Below are 21,219 nucleotides of genomic sequence, written 5' to 3'. Positions count from 1 at the left end.
CTAACTAATGTTATATATAATTAAAAATTGAGTGTAAAATAAAAAATTATCTGACCACTCCCCTCTTAACATCAGTTAACTTAAAGTGGAGCAACGACCTAAGGATAGAGAGAAGCCAGTATATATACAAGGAGTATTTTGTAAATTAGAGGAAGTAGTAGAGAGCACAGAGAAAGAAACAATTAAACTTGTTCTGGAAAGATGGAGGAAGAAAAGGAGGAAAGAAGGTTTTCTGCAGGAGGCCATACTTGTTTGATTTTTTAACAGTAGAGTTAAGGAAAAAGAGCAGAGGGAGGAGCAATTTTCAGATTCAAATTCTGTAAGACTTACCAGTTCAACACAAATACAGAACTCTGAGATTAAAACTGAGTAATATAGCATATTTAGTATTGTTTTAAAAGAGTGTTTTAAGTTTCTTTCTGGAATAATAATATTGATAGCTGTACTAGTAGTAATAATAACTTATTGAGGCATTACCGTCTGGTACTTTTCTAAGTGCTTTACATGTATTAAATCGTTCAATCTTCACAACACCTTCCTTATTGTACAGATAGTAAAAGTGAGGCACATATAGGTCAAGCTTTTGCTTGCCCACGGTTACACAGTTAGGCAAGTGACAGAGTCAATTTTGAAGTCCAGGCTGCCTGGCTGGTGGACTGATTATTTTGCCAGGAAATATGTGATTATTAAGTACAAATTGTTTAAATGGTTATTTTATTTATTAATGGGATACAGCAGAATAGCCACCATGGACAATACAAGAAAGCATGAATTAATTCAATAAATATTTACTAAGTACTTTCTGTGTGTCCAGCACTGTGTGAGGTATTAGATCACATTTATGAACAATGGGCACAGTCCCCATCCTTAAGGAGCTTATAGTCTTGTGGGGAAAAACGGAAAATAAATAATTTGATTGAATCATAGTAAATTAAACCCTGAGAAATATAATGCAGGCAAGAAATAGGATGCTGTAGAAAAGCAAATGCTGAATATTTCAGAATATTTTGGTGTTTTGATGACATCACTTTTCTTTTCAGAGATGGTTTATACTTTACAACATTTGCAAAAAGTATTTTTTACTCTTAAGTAGCCAAACTGCAGAAGGATTAAACAATGATTAAAACTGTGCCAAGAAATGAATTCATTTCTTGGATACAATTAGCTAATGTATCCAAATCCCTAATCTGTATTCCTAACATGGCAGGCTACACATAGAACAGTTCCACAGATTCTCTTAATTCTCAGCATTCTCTTAGTATTTTCTCATCGGGCTGTTTACATTTTCCTTTATGATCTGTTAATTATAAACTGCTTGTTCTCATCTATTTCAAGACTCAGAAATTTGTACTACATTTAATCAAATAAAGAAATCCATGCTTTCCCTCCAACAGAGTTACAAAACCTATGATTAGCTCGGCCCAACTGCCAAAGCAAACCTGGTTATATTTTCATTTCTTAGTTCTTACACGGCCACCTAAATTTTTCCTTTTCTGATGAACACTGGAAATGGGTGACCGACAAAAACAGTGGCTGCAGTTTGCCGCAGGAAGTGCTAAAGCCGGCGTGGAGCTCTACCACGTCCTCCCCGCACTGAGCTTCTGATTGTGAGAGTCACTGCCAGTGATCCAGGGATCAAGAATCAAAGCAACACCACTAGCCCATCTCTACTCATAGAGGCTGACCTGAAAGCATATTCCTACACTTCTTAGTTCCCTTGGGCATAACTGAAGAAGAGGTGGAGAAAATACATGAAATGACTGTTGATACTGTGGGGTGGGTGTATGGAAGGTTCTTTGGGTAGGTTTAAAACTTTACACAATGAAAGATGGTTTTGGCTTGGCCATGTGACTTTATTTGGACCTTGGAATGTTATGAGCAGAGGCTTGAAATGTGCCTGAGCAGTTGGGCTTGTGTTCTTGTGCTCTGGTGATCGATCCGCCAGGAGAAAGAGCTTCTCTCCAGTGGATGCCCCTTCATCCTGGGCCCCAGAATGAACACCTACAGGCCTGAGCCCAACTTGAACCCCAGAGCTGCTCAGCCAACCTGCAGCGTGAGACAGAGGTATCCCAACCCACACTTGCAAATCTATGACTAAAAAAAATTGCTTATTTTTTGGTTGCTCTAAATTTTAGGGTGGCTTGTTACACAGCATTATTATGAGCATTTAATTTTTAGGTACTTAATTTGATTCAAATGCAACCATAACTTATTAGTAGACCAAAATGAAACCCTGGTGATTTCTCTTACCATGTATTTTCTGTTCAATATAACCATTCTCTTACTCACCTTCATACCCACTCACTTCTAGCTGTCATCTTATTCCAGGATTCTATTCTATTTCTTACTCACCTATTGATCTTGTCTTTTTAAAGATGTAATTTACATACAATAAATTATATTCCAATAAAGTGTGCAATTCAATGAATTTTGACAGATATATACATCTGTGAAACTACCACCAAAATCAAGATATAGAACATTTCTATCATCCCTAGAAGTTTCCTTAGGCCCCTTTGAAGTCAAACCCTCTCTCAAACCCTAGCCACAGGCAACCACTTTTTCTGTTATCAGAAACACAAACCACTGCTTTCTGTTATCTTAGTTTATATCTTCTATAATTTTATATAACTGGGATTAAGTAGTATATTTTCTCTTTTGTCTGGCTTCTTTCGTTCGGTTTTTGAAATCTATCCATGTTTCAACAGTTTGTTTCTTTTTATAGCTGAGTAGTATTCCTTCGTATGGCTATACCACCTTTTTTTTTCTTCCTGCTGATGAACACTGGGTTGTTTCATATACAATAGTTTTTTGGCTTTTATAATATGAAGAAACTATGAACATTCTTATAAAAGTCTTTTTGTGGGGCCTCCCTGGTGGCGCAGTGGTTGAGAGTCCGCCTGCCGATGCAGGGGATACGGGTTCGTGCCCCGGTCTGGGAGGATCCCATATGCCGCGGAGCGGCTGGGCCCGTGTGAGCCATGGCTGCTGAGCCTGCGCATCCGGAGCCTGTGCTCCGCAACGGGAGAGGCCACAACAGTGAGAGGCCCGCGTACCACAAAAAAAAAAAAATAAATAAAAGTCTTTTTGTGGATATATATTTTAACTTTTCTTGGACAAATACAAAGTTGTGTAATGGCTGGGTTATAAAGTTTAAACATTTAACTTTGTAAGAAATTGCCGGTTTCCAAAGAGATTGTTCAGTTTACACTCTCAAGTGGTGTGTAAGAGTTCTAGCTGCTCCATATCCTCGCTAACACTTCGTATTGTGAGCCATTTTGATTTTAGCCATACCAATGGGTGCAGAGGTATCTCATGGTTTCACTTTGCATTCTCTGATGACTAAAGATATTGAACACCTTTTCATGTATTTACTGGCCATTCTTATATCTTCTTTTGTGAATGTTTCTCCAAATCTTCTGTACTTTAAAAAAATTAGGTTCTCTTCTTATTATTTGGAAGAGTTCTTTATATTGGATACAAATCTGTCAGACGTATGTATGCTAATATTTTTCCTGTTCTATGGCTTGACTTTTCCTTTTCTCAAAAGTCTCTTTTGAAAAACAAAAGTTTTACATTTAGATAAAGCCCAACTTTAAAATTTTTTCTTTTATAGCTCACACTTCTTTTGTCCTATCCAAGAAAACTCTGCCTACCTTAAGATTGCAAAGATTTGCTCCTAGCTCTTACATTTAGGTCTATGGTACTTTAAGTTAACTTTTGTGCATGGTATGATGTAAGGATTGACATTCACTTCCCCACTGAATTTCCCTGACACCTTTATTGAAGAATAATGGAAGTCCTTTAACTTTGTTGTTCTTTTGAAAAAGCACTGGGGCCACTCTAGGTCATCTACATTCCTATAAAAAAATTTTAAATCATGTAAATTTCTAAATTTATAATCATGTAAATCTTATAAATTTCTACAAACATTTTTTTCTTGGGATTGTAGTAAATCAAAATTGCTACTTTAGCAATACTGAATCTTCTAATCCATAAATGATATCTTCATTTATTTGGATCTTTATCTGAGCACTGTTTTACTTATAATTTTTAGTGTACATGTTTTGTTAAATTTATCCCTAAATATTTCATGATTTTGGATGTTATTATAAATGAAGTTGTTTTTAGATTTAATTTTCCAATTGTTCTTTGCTAGAATATAGAAATACTCCTGATTTTTATATACTGACCTCACTGTCCTTCTTTTATACTTACATAAATGCATTTATATAAATTATTGGAAATGTATCTTGCAAGTATTAGTCTGTGTTTGTGTATTGCTCTGCTAGTATATAAACATATTTATATAATATAAAGGTAGTTAGAGTTGGGGTGGGAATCTCCATGTCCACATAGAACACTGACATATCGAGGCAGCTTATCAGAGGCTTGCTTTACACCAAATTTGGGAGAAAAAATGATGAGACACTCAGGTATTAACTAGTTCTGGCATTAGGATTCTTAAACAGGAAAGGAAGATAGTCATAGACTATCTTCTAAATTCCTCAGGCAAGTCCATAAATACTGACATATATGGAAACTTTTTTTAGTGTTCCTAGGGGAAACAATTTGGGGTGGAAGACGAGATGCCACTTCCAATACCTTCGAACTTAACTGCAGGAACCTGGTTCTGAGTTCTTCCAGCTGGGGATAAAGGTAAGGGGAATGGAGGTGGTGTAAGGTTGTAAGAAAATGGGGCTAATAAAAGAGCTGTAGAACTAGGGGTACTGTACAGAAGTGAAAGAGTAAGTTAATTCTAATTTAGAAGTCTGACAAGAGCTGTAATACTGGTATACTAAAAAAGCGCTTACCTCACACAGCATAGCTTCAGTGCCATGAGATGACTAAATCAAAATCAGTTAATGTGGAAAGTGATACACCACCAAGGCATTAATAGATTCCAAAAGTCATGTCAAGATCTGCCTTTGTCACTGGGAATGATGTTATGTGAAAAAAAGGTATGGAAATAAATGAAGACCACCCAAATAAGAACAAGCAAAGGCTATTTATTCAGAGCTTGCTATAGCAGGGGAATCAGCTACTATCACTTGTACCTGGAGGAGACTTAAAAGGCAGGCAGAGGAGTTGAAAAGCTTTATAGTGGGAAAAAAAGGAGAGGCTTCAGGTATGCCCTGATCAGAGGCACCTGGCACAGAAGAGCTGAAGGTGGGCTAACTAGAAGCATCCTACATGACTGGCTAGGTGTGTGTATTTAGCCTTCTCTGGTTACTCCTAAGTTGCAAGTGAGGGCAAATACTAGGGAAGCTGTCAGTTAAAAATCAAGCCCTGGTCATTTAGTTCCAATAGTTACAGGGGTTACTTTTGGCTTCCTGGACTGGTTATTAGAGATAGTAGTCTTACTTCCTACAAGTCTGACTTGTAGATAGTAAGTTGGGTTCCTAGGCTATCTGCTGCAAATTGGGTGTCAGAACTCTATTTTTTTTTTTTTTTTTTTTGTGGAATGCGGGTGTCTCACTGCTGTGGCCTCTCCCATTGCGGAGCACAGGCTCCGGACACACAGGCTTAGCGGCCATGGCTCACAGGGCCCAGCCGCTCCGCGGCATGTGGGATCTTCCCAGACCGGGACACGAACCCGTGTCCCCTGCATCGGCAGGCAGACTCTCAACCACTGTGCCACCAGGGAAGCCCCAGAACTCTATTTTTATACATGGTCTGGTCATTGTATATATATTCAGTTTCTCAAAGGATAGTGTTAAGTTTATGAATGTATTTATTTTCTTTTTCCTGACCTTTGAGGATAAATGTGTCACATTTGGTTGGCAGATATTTTCCTGAAATCCTCATTCTTTGTTTTATACTCATTGATTATGTTCTCTAATTACATTTATTACAATTCACTCGTAGCTGATTGATCTCAGTTGGCTGCCATGGCCGAATTCTTATCCAGTGAAGCTTTAAGCCCCTTCCCATATGCTAGTCACATTGGCCTTGTAGGTGGACTTCTATGGAAGGAGAAAGTTTAGGAATTTAAAGCAAATGGGATACCACAAATAAAAAAACCACTGAAAGAAATACTACTTCCCCTTTCTCAACACCATAGTGAAATTACATTATAAGCACAGATTAAGAAATCATGGTTCCAGTTGTTCACGCTTACAAGCCCCTCTGTAGTAAATTAGAAAAAGACATATTCTTAAGTAGAGAGAAAACCATGTAATTTACACATATTTATAACATACTAAATTTTTTTCATTTTGCCTTCCTCTGACTTTTTAGGTTCATTTCATTCATTCAACACACACTGAATGAACACCTACTATGTATTAGTCAGTCACTGCACTAGGCACTGTGGATACAGTGGTAAGCATAAAGGAGAAAATGTGTAAATTGTCCAGATGAGTGTTTTTGGTCATTGTAGTGTTTTTTTTTTCTTCTTGTTTGAATATTTAAGAAGAAATGATTTAGGGATAACTGTTATTCAAAAGCTTTCATTAGAGAAATGCTGTGATGATTCACTTATAGTTTAATTCCTTCTATCTAAGGCAGAGAGCATATAATCTGGGTCATTATAAAAAATGTTACTTGATTAAGGACCAGATAAGGCATTTGTTGTACTAGAGAATTCATTGTATAGAATAAATTTTAACTAAGAAAATAAGCATCTTTGCTCTGGTAAGGTACCAAAAATAGCATCCATATTTTATGCCCTTGACTGTAATGGAAGTTTTGCTTGTATACAAATGAATTCTAACCAGAGTTCTTTCACTTTAAGACTTATAAACAGAAAAATTATTAAATTAAACAAATAATATCTTTACATTTTAAGGGTAGCCTTCTGTTCTACAGTATCAAAGATGATTTACATGGATTAATAGAAAATTGAGTCTTTAATATATGCACTAGGAATTTTGTGGTAAATACAAAAAATATATTACATGGCTTTTGATATTCAATGTTTTAATGAAACATTAACCAGCAGATAAGAACATTCCTTTTAAAATTGGTTTGCAACAGAGCCAAGCAATAGAAAGCCAGACTGTAGTAAGCCTGTGTCTCATGATCCTCTTCAAACACTAAAGAAACTCTCCAATCATTTTGCATGATGACTCCTATTTCCTATTTAAATTTTTTTTTTCTGGCAGCAATATAAACATCAGCTTCATCCACTCACAATTATAATTTAACTATTACGGCTATTGTAGAAGGTAAGATGAAAGCCGAAAACATAATAATGTTTAACTTACCTCAGTAATCTATAAAATACATTTGGGATTTGTGACTGGATGAAACAGACATTTTCCTCCCCAATCTAATAGTAATAGGTCAAATAACACCAGAAAGACAATAGGTGCAGAAAGGCAAGTTTTTCAACAATTCAGTATCATGGGTAATATCATAATCACACTTGGCAAAACTTGCTAAAATTTGATGCAAAATACTAATTTCTTTGAGATTAAGTTCCAAGTCCAAACAGGAGACAACTTCCTCAAAGAGATGGACCATGAACCAACTCTAAGAGCCTGTTTCAGGGCTTCCCTGGTGGCACAGTGGTTAAGAATCCGCATGCCAAGGCAGGGGACACGGATTCAAGCCCTGGTCCGGGAAGATCCCACATGCTGCGGAGCAACTAAGCCCGTGCACCACAACTACTGAGCCTAAGCTCTAGAGCCCGTGAGCCACAACTACTGAGCCCACGTGCCTAGAGCCCGTGCTCCGCAACAAGAGAAGCCACTGCAAAGAGAAGCCACTGCAATGAGAAGCCCGCGCATTGCAATGAAGAGTAGCCCCTGCTCGCAGCAACTAGAGAAAGCCCATGTGCAGCAATGAAGACCCAACGCAGCCCAAAATAAATTAATTAAAATAAACAAACAAACAAATAAATAAATAATTTTTTAAAGGCCTGTTTGAAAAGAGAAGTTCTTTATATTGATATTTAATCAACCGGCTAATACCATCAGTTCAATTTCTTAGTAGATAGCTCCCAGAATTTATGGGGACTGGTTTGTCCAAAGAGGTAGTGTTCTAAGACTGTTTTAGCATACAGTCTGTTCCCATGTAGCTTCATGGGGAGCATAGAACAGAAAAATAAAAATGTATACATACCTTCAGATGTATACACGATCTACAAATACAAATGCTAGAATTTTTTCCCCCCAAAGGAAATAATGATGGTAGGGACCTTTCAGTAATTGGAAACCTTCCAGCTGATGACAATTATTAAAAACTGGACAAAATATATTTTAAAAATCTTTTTAAAAGAAAGCATTAAAGATCCAACAAGATGGTGGTAAGTCACCATTATAAGAACAGGGAGAAGATGGAAATCAGACATGGAGATCTTGCCCAGCATGGAGGGCCACTTTAGCACTGGAGGCATCTCTTAACAGGGAAGAAATGACTGAGCAGCTGAGCTGTGTGTTTAGCTGTCTCACAAGGTCAGGGGAACAAAAATGAAGTCTAGGATATGCCAGGAGTGGGAAATCTAGTAAAACGCCCCATACTTTAGGCTGAGACCCTTAAGAGCTACACCCTAAGGGTAAAGATGAACCAGAAGTAAACTAGGTCCTGCAGTCCTGATTTGTGTCATTTCATTGGCTTGAAAACTTCACACCCTGAACTTGGATTGAACTGGTCACAGGTGGCAGAAGCAAATGAAAACCCTCTCTGGAAAAAAAAAAGAAATCATCCTACTTTCAGATTACTTCTACACATATTTTCAAATATTAAATCCAGCACACAAAAATAATTAGGGGTGTGAAAAGGCAAGAGAATTAGCAGAATAACAGGCAAAAGAAATAATGGTAAAGGTCATAGGGTTAGAGTACAGTCAATCTTTTAAGATTATTCTCAACATAATATTGTAAAAATGTAGTAGAAAAGAGCTAGAGTCTGTGGGAAGATGAGTGGTGGAGATGGAGGAAGGAGAGAGCAGTGGGAGAGTTACAAGAATAAGAGTCATTTGATGAACACCGTGTTGGAGAAGGTGAATATTTCCCTAACACCACTAGAGGTTATTGGTTGAGGAAATTCTCCTTTAGTTCTTCTCTTTTTAAAGTAACATTACATTTCAATTATTCAATCATGCATAATGCTTCCTCCTAGCAGAGCTAAACCATAGTAGCTAATAACAAATGATATTCTAAATAGTAGCTTATGTCAGCTAATGAATGATCTAAATCAAGAACTCTTGATGTGAGATCCTAGGATGATACACTTTTGGAAGTCTATGAATCTCCTGAAATTGCATGTTTTAATAGGGAGAGAGTAAGGGAAATTTTCATTCTTTCATCTTCCAGTTCTTCTTTGCCACCTCCTAAAAAAAGTAACGACTTCCTGTAACCCACAGCAGAGGTTGCAAACTCAAATGCCTTCAGGATATAAGAAATTTTAATATATCTGGCATGGCTAGGCGTGATGGTAGTAGGAAATGATAAAGTGTATGTTGAGCTGCAGAATATACAGCCAGGCTGAAGGCACTCTATTTCTTTTCAATGTGCTTGCTAAACAGTTTTTGAATACCTTATCTCAAAAAATGTGTCTACTGTTTTAAAATTAAATATAAGTAGGAGGTTAAGATGGTGGTCTTGGTCTGAGATGTTTTCCAAGGTTCTAAGTCAGAGCCACCTCTCAATATGGAAGATCCAGAGGGCGGAAAATAGGGAAGATTGGTCCCTGGATGTAGATGGGAAAACTAGATCCATGTCAGGGTACCAGTGACACAGGTCACTGTCAATCCTCAACTGAGGGGAAAAAAGTGCCTTAGTTGGGGCAGGTACAGAGAAATCTAAGGAACCTTTAATCACAGGACCCCATCTCTTTAAAACAGAAGTGTTTGAATTTCTCCTACTTACCCTTCCTTTCCCCTACCTCCTTCCTAAATAACTGCGTTCTTTAAATTAACTCACCTAGAGCCTAAGTTAAAGAACCAACTTTTATGGAATATCTACAGTTGCATTATTTAGATACCTAGCTTTAGGGTATAGAATGGAAGTTAGCAATAATGTAACTTCCTTAGAAGACTCTAGTCTGATTCTTATCAATTTTGGTTTGCTTAGACTAGTTTTCAGATAAAACTACTACACAGGGCAAACAAACCTAAATGTTTTATTAATTTCTTCAAAACTCAGACAATATGCAAAATTTTGCACGTGGGTGCAATTTTCTGGAGAGGCTGTCCATAAATGTCATCAGTAATCCATATATATATAAAATGATAGTGTTGTACACAATGAACTTATCCAATGTTATATGTCAGTTATATCTCAATAAAGCTGGAAAAGGAAAAAAATGCTCCCTAAAAAGTAAATTTATCTCCTAATAATCCTATACTCTTTTTTTTTAAATTAATTTATTTATTTATGGCTGTGTTGGGTCTTCACTGCTGTGTGCGGGCTTTCTCTAGTTGCGGTGAGCAGGTGCTACTCTTCGTTGTGGTGCGCGGGCTTCTCATTGCGGTGGCTTCTCTTTGTTGCAGAGCACAGGCTCTAGGTGCGTGGGCTTCAGTAGTTGTGGCATGTGGGCTCAGTAGTTGTGACACACGGGCTTAGTTGCTCCGCGGCATGTGGGATCTTCCCATACCAGGGCTCGAACCTGTGTCCCCTGCATTGGCAGGCGGATTCTTAACCACTGCACCACCAGGGAAGCCCCTATACTTTTTGTTAATAACTTAGACATACACAAATAAATTGGGGAAAAAAGTCCTACACACACACACACACACACACACACACACACGCATACACACACACACACAGATGGTGGTTCTCCCTTGTGCTATTTAGGAATAAAATTTTTATAAGATTAGGGACTCTTTGCATTTTTAAAAAATTCATTAGTTTAGCACTTAGTTAAGAGAACAGGCTTTTAAATGCTTATAATCTTCCATTACAACATCCCACTATTCTGATTCTCTCCCATTGGAAGTGGGAATCACTGTAGAGGCAGGACACCTAGAGATAGAAAGTACTCATTGCTTGGCAAAACTTACACTAGTTTCCTTGCCTACATAATTGCCCCCAATGTACAAGAAGTACTATGTGCATGTCAATGTATGATGAGGACTATTTGGCTGAAATGAAAAGCAGTATTTAACAAGCTCAAGAACCTTAAATGCTTCACTGAAATCTGTAAGACTGATGTTTATCACTGAATGTTCCTTTGGATTTTAAACTGAGGTTTCTAACAACTGCTTTGAACAGACATATGTTTGAGATACAAAATATGGTAAAAATGTGTTAATTGTGTAATACAGTATTTCCATATTATTCCCCTACTGACCTGGATTTCCTTACCCATCGTACGATGTATTCTAATGTGGAAAGCAAGGCATTTATATATTGCTCATGGTAAGAAAAGTATTATCCTCAAAAGTCACCTTTGTCTAAATGGCAAATGTATTCTCTGTTGGCTTACAAATCTGGAATTTATTCTAGAACCTGCACGTTAAAATAACATGATGTAGTTACCCAGACTTAAAGAGAAAAACACCACTCTAGGAACAAGTATTTCACTGGACCATAAGAGTACAGGTTAGGCAAGAAGAAAGAACTACAGACAGTTATTAGAAGGGCAGTAGGGGAATTTTGAATATAAAAGGGTAGGATACCAGGAATACTATGGAACTCTTGTATTGGAAGACAAGGATGAGAAGGATTCATGCTTCCAGAACACAGAAAGGCACATATCAAATACGTAGAAGAAGCAAGGAAAACTCATTGCTTCATTTAAACAACTTTCTTTAAAATTTCAATTTACTCCTTTGAGTGTGGGTTGGACCTGGTGACTTGCTTCTCAGGAAAAGAATACAACAAAAAGTGACAGGATGTCACTTTTGAGACTAAGTTATAAAAAACTGTCACTCTCATATTGCTCGCACTCTCTCTGCCTCTTGCTTGCTTGCTCTCATGAAGCAAGTTGCCATGTGTGAGGTGCCCTGTGGAGAAGCCCACATGGTGAGGAACTGAGGGTGGCCTCTGGTAAAGGCCAGCAAGGAACTGAGGCCCTCAGTTCAACAGCCCATAGGAACTGAATCCTTCCAACAACCATGTGCATAAACCTGAAAGGGGAGCCTTTTCCAGTTGAGCCCTGAGATGACTACAGCCCAGGCTGTCATTTTTTTTTTTTTTTTCCTGCTCCTCACAGCTTGCAGGATCTTAGTTCCCTGACCAGGGATTAAACCTGGGCCCTTGGCAGTGAAAGTGCTGAGTCTTAACCACTGGACCGCCAGGGAACTCCCCAGGCTGCATCTTGATTGCAGCCTGTGAGAGACCCTGACCCACAGAATGCAGCTAAGTAGCATCTAGATTCCTGACCCACAGAAACTGTGAGATAGTAAATGTTGCTGTTTTAAGCTACTAAGTTTTATGGTAATTGGTTATATAGCAATAGATAACCAATACAAGGACCTATTCACAAGGGTACTCAATAATGACAAACAGAATATAACCAACACTCCCCATATCTTATATTTTTTTTTTTTTTTTTTTTTTTTTTTGGTGGCCACAAGGCTTGTGGGATCTTAATTCCCCAACCAGGGATCGAACCCAGGCCCTTGGCAGTGAAAGCGCAGAGTTCTAACCACCACACTGCCAGGGAATTCCCTAACTTTAAATGTTGTAATGAATAACTTCCAGATAAGGAAAAACAAAATGACAAAGAGGATTTTAAGTGACTTAGAGATGAAGGATGGCAGTGGTGATATCAGATACAGAATTCATAAATCTCTAGTTTCTTAGGTATCAAAACACAAGTCAAGGGGCTTCCCTGGTGGCGCAGTGGTTGAGAGTCCGCCTGCCGATGCAGGGGACACAGGTTCGTGCCCCGGTCCGGGAAGATCCCACATGCTGCGGAGCGGCTGGGCCCGTGAGCCATGGCCGCTGAGCCTGTGCGTCCGGAGCCTGTGCTCCGCAACAGGAGAGGCCACAACAGTGAGAGGCCCACGTACCGTAAAAAAAAAACAAGCAACAAAACAAAAACAAAAAAACCCCACAAGTCAAGAATAGCTTTCTGTCTCTTCCTTGTTCCCAATGAATTTTTCACGAACATTGGGCTGCCGGAATGTATATACTGTTTAGGGAAAGAAAAACACAAAACATTTTTTTTTAGAAATAAATGTATAATAATATATAAATGTGAGAGATGTTGTTAGTCATAATAACTGATGTTCCATTGTGCTAAGCACATTATGTGTATTATCTTATTTAATCATCACACCCTATGGAGTAGGGTTATTTTACAGATGAGGAACCAGAAAATTAGAAAGATTAAGTAATAGAAGTTATACAGCTAAGTGGCATAATTAGAACTTAACCAAGCTCATTTGATCCCAGGGCTATTTACCATTATGAAAAGCTGCCTCCACTAAAAAAACAATCAAAACCCACAAAACTTAGTATCTACACATGGACTGCTTATGAAAACAGGCCAGTGACAACAGGTTATACGTGTAATTTTATCCTCTTTGCAAAGCGCTCATAAAAAGGATATAACCTTACCCATAACATTCTTAGATAAAGGGTAGTAAAGGCTCTGAAACACTTTAAAAATTGTAGCTAAGAGTTATCTAGCACTAACTATGGACCACATAATTGTCCTTATTATTTTACATATTTTATTACATCTTCATAGCATTCCTATGATACAGGTAATATTATAATCCCCATTTTACGATAAGGAAAGTAATCATTCTTATGGTTAAGTAATTTGCCCAAGGTCACACAAGCACTAAGTGGTAGAGTCAGTATTTGAACACAGGCAGTCTGGCTCCAGGGTCTGTTGTCTAAACTAGTGCATTTTACTGCCTCAAAAAACCAAAAGTTAAAACGTTTTCAGAGTTAATGAAAAAACTGTCCATTTGGATATATATCTAACTAAATTACGGATCTAAGCACCATACTCACAGCCCAAGTCTTTACAATTTGTGATGCCAAACACCTTGAAAAAAGTTAATCTAAAAGTGAGTTAAAAGATGGTTAACCTTTTAAATAATGATAAAATATGAATCAAGAAAACAACTGAAAATGTTCAAAGTGAAAAGTTCTATTCAACAAAGCATCTGTCCAAGGAAAGAACTTTCTAACAGGTTAAGAACTTACTACTGGATAAGGGAGTGTGCAGAAGAAAAGCTATTTATTTTCATATTCTAGCTCTTTGGTGCATTTATGTTCATAATCAGTTTTCAGGCAGTATCTCTCATACTTAAAATATACTGAAATTATTCCTGTTTATCTCTCTGCTTCCTATCTCTAGTTGCTATACTGACTTTCATATCTCGATTAGGGCAGCACTGAAGTTCATTTATACCCTTCATTTGATTTACAAGTCTGTCCACTATCCAACTTTTAGGTGCTTTTTGTTGTTGTTGTTCTAACAGTTGTACCATTAACAACCTTCATTTCATGTCAACCTTTATAACAGCATTTCTTTTTTCCTTTTTCTTGGAGGTGGGGGGGAAGTATGTGTTACAGACCATTTTGAGAACCTGTTATAGAAAGAAGTACATATATGCATATAGAATAGTGTTTGTATGTAATTTTAAGGAGTTTAGAACCCGCCTCCCTAAAGCTCACCTGTTTAATTCAGGTTAAAAATCTTGCTGTATACTCACTGTGTTTACAACATAGTAGACTTAAGGAATACAAATACAACATAACAGAAGATGTGAATTACAAGAAAAAGGCTTCTGGTATCCATATACCAATCAAAAATCAGAGGGTTTTATGTCTAAAGTATAAAATTCATAGCCAAAAAAAAAAGCAAAAAAAAAAAGCATGCCTAACTATTTAGGATAAAGATAACATTTGATCATGTTTTCAGGGAAAACATGGAAGGAAGAAAATGAGGAAGCAAATCATCCTTTTCTTCTAAGTGGAATGACCATGACTATACAGGAGTTCGAAAAAGAGAATTCAAGGAACTACTCACTTTATGTAAAATATCATCTATCAACCGTGGTTTGTACTTGTGCTATAGAACACCATGCTGATAAGAAATCCAAATGAAAAATCAAATTCAAAAACTATATAAATATGAGTATGTACTTTCACATAAGTATCATAAAACTCTCTTCCATTCTTGAGTTTCAAATACATCCTAATTTTGTTGTCACCTTAAATAACACTGTCCTTTGAAGGACAGTGCCATTTTTAAAGAGATTTAAAAGAATCTATTATAAAAAGATTAATCTCAAATTCCTCTGAAAGTATCTGCTGTGGATAAAAGCCTGTCTATTTTCAGAACACTGGTCTGGACTTTGGCCCTTAACCTTGCACATGTAGTCAAAAGTCCTATAAAACTGTCAACATGGCCTGCCATCTGCATCAAGGATCATTTCTACACTTGAAATTATGTGTTATAACATGCAAAATAAAAACTTTAAAAAAACTAAGACATAAGGAATGTTGCTATCCTTTAGCAGCACCTGATTACTGAAAAATTTCAATACAAATTCATTGCAGAAATTTTAGAAAATGAAGAAAAGTATGATGATGATGATGAACAACAATAACAGGAAGGGTGTTACATACCTCTTCTTGTTCGTCTTGCCTGACCTAATCATTTGTCACATACATTACTATACTTAATCTTAATAACTCTATGAGATAGATTTATTGTAAAAAAAAAGACCTATTTTTACCACAATCTTATAGACAAGGAATTTAAGACTATGAATGTTACATGTATTCACATAGCTAGTAGGCAACAGAGTCAGGAATTAAACTCAGATCTAATTTCAGAACCAGAGCTCTCATTCACTAACATATATTGCCCAATAAAGAAAAGTAAAATCATCTGTAATCCCACCAGCCAGATACAACCACTGTTAACATGATCATTATCTCACCAATGCTACTTTCTCCTCTGACATCCAAACAATCCCAATTCTCTCCCTCTTTAGGCAACCAATGTTAGTTTGGTGTATTCTTCTGGACATTTTCCCCTTTGAATGTGTACTTACGTATCTATACAAATATGTATTTAATTTGTTAAATTATATAAGTAACATCATGTTATATGTAATGTTGCTGTGATAGGAAATTGAGGCACAGAGGCATTACATGACATGCTTAAGATCACAAAACTAGTTAGGGGAAAATCATAATTGAAACACAATAAGACACATTTAACTAAAAATGACCCTAAACCTTTACATCTTGTTTTTCCTGATTGTTTAGAAAAACTTTAAGATCTTGTGTTATACACCTCAGGATCATCACTATAATAATGACAAAATTAGCTAACATTTATAAGCATTTACTATAAAACAAGCATTGTGCTAAGTGCTCTATATTTATTAATCTAAGATTACCATTTCCATTTTTACAACTGAGGAAACTGAGGCTTAGACAGGTTAAGTGACTTGCCTAAAATCACACACCTAATAACTAATGCTGTAGGTAGAAAAGTCAGAGGGTAGGGTGAGCATGTTCTTTTATTTTGGGAATTGTTTTATTGAAATCACTGATATCAGTTGGTTACCCTAAAAAGAGAATACAGCCCTGTCTCATATGAAAAAACTGAATTTTCTACTTTTTAATTTAAGGGTGAGTCAAGGGGTGCTTATAGAATTTACACAGTAATAGAATTAGGGACAATGTATTTCTGGACTCTACTGTGTCCACTTCAAGAGTTCAACAATAAATCCTGCTTGTGACCTTCCACAAATCACTTAAATTCTCTAGGCCTTAATTTCCCCACTGTAAGACGATTATCAAACACAATTCACTTGACCTGGCCTACTCTGGTAGTTCAGTTATATAACATCATCAATCATCTCCATGGTTCAGCTGCAGAACCAAAACATACTGTTAACTTGTAACTTTTCCTCAGATTTTCTGCATATAACAAATCTGATTTGCGGAAGAGTAAAACAAATTAAGTATTCTAGAATCTAATGCTATGTAGACTGAATCCTTCAGTTTATTAGACAAATATTCTGGATCAACAGCTATATCCCATTGCAGCTTTCCCTAAACTTTGCAGACCAAATATCAACAACTTGCTCTGGTTTGATCCAGAGTTTCCTTTTTCTTGTAGGACAACACTGAAAACTAGTCATGGGTACACAGATACCATGTACAAAAAGACAGATCAGGAAAAATATATGTCAATTTCTCAGACACAAAAGCTTTATTCTTCCCACCTAAAATACAGGTACCTAAAGGTTTAAGTTAAGATAATAAGGAAACATCCCCAATTACTCCTCAGAAGTCAACAGCAGAATGAACCCTACAGGTTTGTAAGCAGCCTTCAGCAGCCCTGTAACCCGGTTGGTTCTCCAAGTGTGGCACCTCAACCAGCAGCTTCACCATTAACTGAGAATTTGTTAGAGAAGCGAATTCTCAACCCACCCAGGCTTACTGAATCAGAAATTCTGGGGGTGGGTCTTGCAATCTGTATTTGAACAAGTCCTCCAGGTAATTCTTGAAGCATGCTAAAATTTGAGAACCACTGCTCGTTTAACCTTTAGCTTAGGACTGTTGCCTCTGTCAGATATACTATTTTCCTAAATCTGCATGTGATAATGAATAAAGCAGGTGGAGAGGAAGATATCAGATCACTAGTTTTAACTGCACTATTATGTATGAGTATACAATAAAATATGATCATTATTTGGTTAATATATCTTATGTAAGAGAAATTCAAAAAGGATGGATTATTTGCTTGCTTTATGAGTCTACTAAATTCATTTGTTTATTGTTAATTTTTGGTACTATATAGAAGATAATAGCTTCAGCCCTCAAGTCACTAATCTTATCTCAGTAGAAACTTACTTCCACAGAGTTTAATAACTTTACTATAAAAGAACAAATCATTAAAAAGTTTCTGTGCCTTAACTCTATTTCAGATAAGAAAAGGAGAGACTGCAGTGTATGGCAATTAACATTTTGGCAACATGTTTTAGTTTCTTCCTGGTTTTCTGAAAATCTTAACTGAGGTTTAGTTTGGTTCAATTCCAATTCAGCAAAGATTCCTGCTTGTGGAAAATATACGTAAGTAATAACACGGACAAGATTTTTCACAGTGATTCAGCACTGGCATTCTAACCAACAGCAGCTACCTTGCTTCTTGACAATAACAAAAGCTAGATTAGATTAAGGATGTCAGATGGGCAATTAGGAAGTGAAAGATTAGTTTCCCCACAATCATTCTGATTTGCAAATCTGGAAAAGAAAAGGCCTCTGATAGGGTTTCTCGTCCAAAACTCAATGCAGGAATAGAGAATTAGTGCATTTATTTATTTTACTTTATTACACTAAAATTTGCGTGAAGAAATGCAGAGCATAATATTCCCTTGCCCAAGAAATGTGACAGTACCTCAAAACATGAAAAAATTTTGTTCCTTTTAGAAATAGAAAAGCTATTCCTAACACATATCTGCGATTGATTTAAATTGAATAGTCATTTACAACAGTGGATGAAGCCCAAGTTTCTGCAACCTGCAAGCGAAATCCCAGAGGTCTTTCAATATTCAAAACTGATTCATAGAATCAAATGTCTCTGATTAGGTTTGGCTCAAGTTTTTGCCTACTGTCTTTTTTTTTAAAACATGCCTTATCTGGCTTCAGAGGTATAGTATCCTGCTATTTCAGATTACAGCTACTGATAACTTCCCTAGAACTAGAAATCACCTTATTCTGCTGATCTGTAATGCTGTAAATATGTAGTAGTTGCATCCACTGTGCAATTTTAATGAGCAGGAATAAACAAAAGACCTAAAACCAAGTCTTGTAAAGTTTTTTACTGAAGCTCTGATCTGTATACTCAACTAGAGCTGTGAACATTTCTGACACAGCTCTACAGACTCACTGTAGAGTGAGTGTAAAGGATGTTGCCAGGCAACTCGTCTAAGTTTGGAAGAATCTAAGCCTTGGTAATGAGTCTGTCTCAGGTTTGCTCCCACACAAGAGGGTTTTAGTTAACTCCCACATGTGCTTACAGGCCATTCATGAGAAGAGGTATTTCTAACAGTGAGTGTCCAGGAGTCCAAATCAGGAACCTATAATATTTCTTTTTTAATTCAAGTATAATGCTTCCAACATCACAACTATTTTCTGTAACTGTCCAGAAAACCAACAGGGATTAGACAAAAAAGGTCATTTGCAAAGGGCTAGTGTTGAATGAACATTTTCATTCACACTTGAACGTTCCTGATTGCACATGGCCAAAGCAAAATTTCAAGTATCTCAGATCACAAAAATCACCCTGAAAACGTATCTAATGAATTATTTTAATTCTTTTGAAAATTATCTTTGAAGCGGTTTTCAATACTTACATAATTATATCAATAATCAAAAAGGATGTTCAGTAAAAACAGTGCTCTAGTAAGGAAAATATGCAATCACAGTTGCAAAAGAGGTAACGGCTAGGTTTTATGAATAATATACATGCAAAACACTGCTCTGCTTGATGGGCCTGATCCAAACCTCCCTCTTTCAAAGCAGATACTTTGCATGCATGCTTACCAGGGCAGTATGCATCCACGTCCAGTTTCTGAGCTGAAGTGAGGGTTGGTGAGCCAAGCTCGGATTCTGGAATTCGTGGGCTCTCAACAAACTTTGCCTTCCTCAGAGGGGCTAAGGACAAAAAAGAGAGACAGAGAGAGAGGAAGAGAAAAAAAAAAAAGAGAGGAAAATAGAAAGGAAGGAAGAAAGAAAAAGGAAAGAGAAACAGAGGGAAAGAGAAAGGAAAGAGAAACATAGAGGGGTCATGAGTAAGGGGAACAGCAGGCAACAGATGGAAGCACTTAAATGAACGACACACTCTGTCAGACTCAGATCAGGTTACCCTATTTTTTTGTGCCAGAAAAAAAATTAACTGCATTCTTCATAGAGGAGATGGGTCTTGTTAAAAAATCACTGCAAACTGGAAAAGCTAAAATCTAATAATAAAAACTATGAGCATAAGTTGTAACTGTCTATCACCTTTAGCTATTTTCTCTCTCCTTATAAAGCAAGAGCTTTCTTATTTTGTCTTCCTTTGCCGTTAAATATAGGTATTGACTGAGTAAAGTATAGGACTAAGTTTTAAGATTTTGTTTATAATAATTGTAATCAAAAGTCTTCTTTATCCAGAAATAACTATTATATAATACTGGGTTGTGATAAATACCTTAAGTAAGATTAATCTATTGATATTTAGCTTAACAAGGAAATCAATTACCTAACTGCTCAGCTGTTAGGTAAGAAGTCAAAACTGCTAGTGGACTAAAATATTACCTAGGCCATGCCAGTTTACAACTGGATGCTAAAGATAAAGAGATATGATTTAGTTACAAATATAATCATGAGGTCTATGGAACAGTAATACTGCATGCCATGGAAAACATTCATTCTTGTAAGAAATGAATGAATGAAAAAAGTATAATTCATGAATTGAAAGTTTTCATATTAAAAGCTCATATAAATTTTATTTAATGGTTTTAGGGGGAAAAGTTAAGGAACATTATTGATATACATTTAAATATATTAAAAGTTATAATTATGAAGATTGCTTTGGTACTTTTAAACTGAGTTCTATTAAATAAACTGTAATAGGCTGAAAGTGCTTATTTAGCATAATACTGGTGCAAAAGTAACAGTTGAATCTGAAATTGACTTGTATGCATTACACATTATATCATAACTATAGGTGTCCCAGACATGTGAGTGCTTAAGATCACATTACTTTTTTCAAAAGTTTCTGCATGTTCTTCAAAATCCTCATCCATTACTGATTCACAGGGGGATTTTAAGTTATTCCTAAAAGACCCTGTAAAAAGTAATATAAAACTTTGTCATTTCAATGACCAGAATTCTCCTCTATTTTCTTTGGAGGACAAAAATATAAAGTTTTTAAAAAATAGAAAATATTTTTGATATGTGCCAATACTCAAAACCTGCAGTCAACTAACCACACTTTAAATCTTAAGGTATGTATGTATATTTTAAGTGTATGCTAAAAAAAACAAAATAAAGCCTTACTGTCTTCATGGCAACAAAGGCTAAGGGTGCTAACAGTATGGTTCTCTGCCAAAAGTAAGCTCTGGAATAGCAGAACTCTCACCTCTGATGAGAGGTAAAACTTGAGCCTATTTTTTAAAATCACTATCACAAACGAAGATCTCAAATGATTTATATGCAAATCTGCAGGCTACTTATAGCCAATATTAGAATCTCTTTCACTCTAATCTCACCAATTCAAAAATAATGAAACATTTTATTTATCCAATATTGCTTTGTATAGGAGAAATTATTATAATTTAATTATTAAATCTCT

General features: G+C 36.4%; 1 protein-coding gene across 3 annotated transcripts in view; it reads right to left on the bottom strand.

Moving 5' to 3' along the window:
- Positions 1-21,219, bottom strand: part of TANC2 (tetratricopeptide repeat, ankyrin repeat and coiled-coil containing 2) — a gene marked incomplete at its 5' end in the record, with an annotated part of 320,220 nt that overhangs the window by 154,266 nt on the left and 144,735 nt on the right. The window contains one exon of one of the 3 annotated variants that reach the window (XM_079726110.1): positions 19,428-19,538. The exons of the other annotated variants lie outside the window; for them this stretch is intronic. Coding sequence (XP_079582236.1) covers positions 19,428-19,538 — 111 coding nt within the window. The remainder of the gene's footprint in view (positions 1-19,427; positions 19,539-21,219) is intronic. 3 annotated transcript variants of the gene reach the window in all.

The sequence above is a fragment of the Hyperoodon ampullatus genome (assembly GCF_949752795.1).
Source record: "Hyperoodon ampullatus genome assembly, chromosome: 19".
In the NCBI taxonomy this organism is placed as follows: Eukaryota; Metazoa; Chordata; class Mammalia; order Artiodactyla; family Ziphiidae; genus Hyperoodon; species Hyperoodon ampullatus.
The sequence above is the reverse complement of the archived record's forward strand: the minus strand, read 5'-3'. Positions and strand labels throughout refer to the sequence as shown.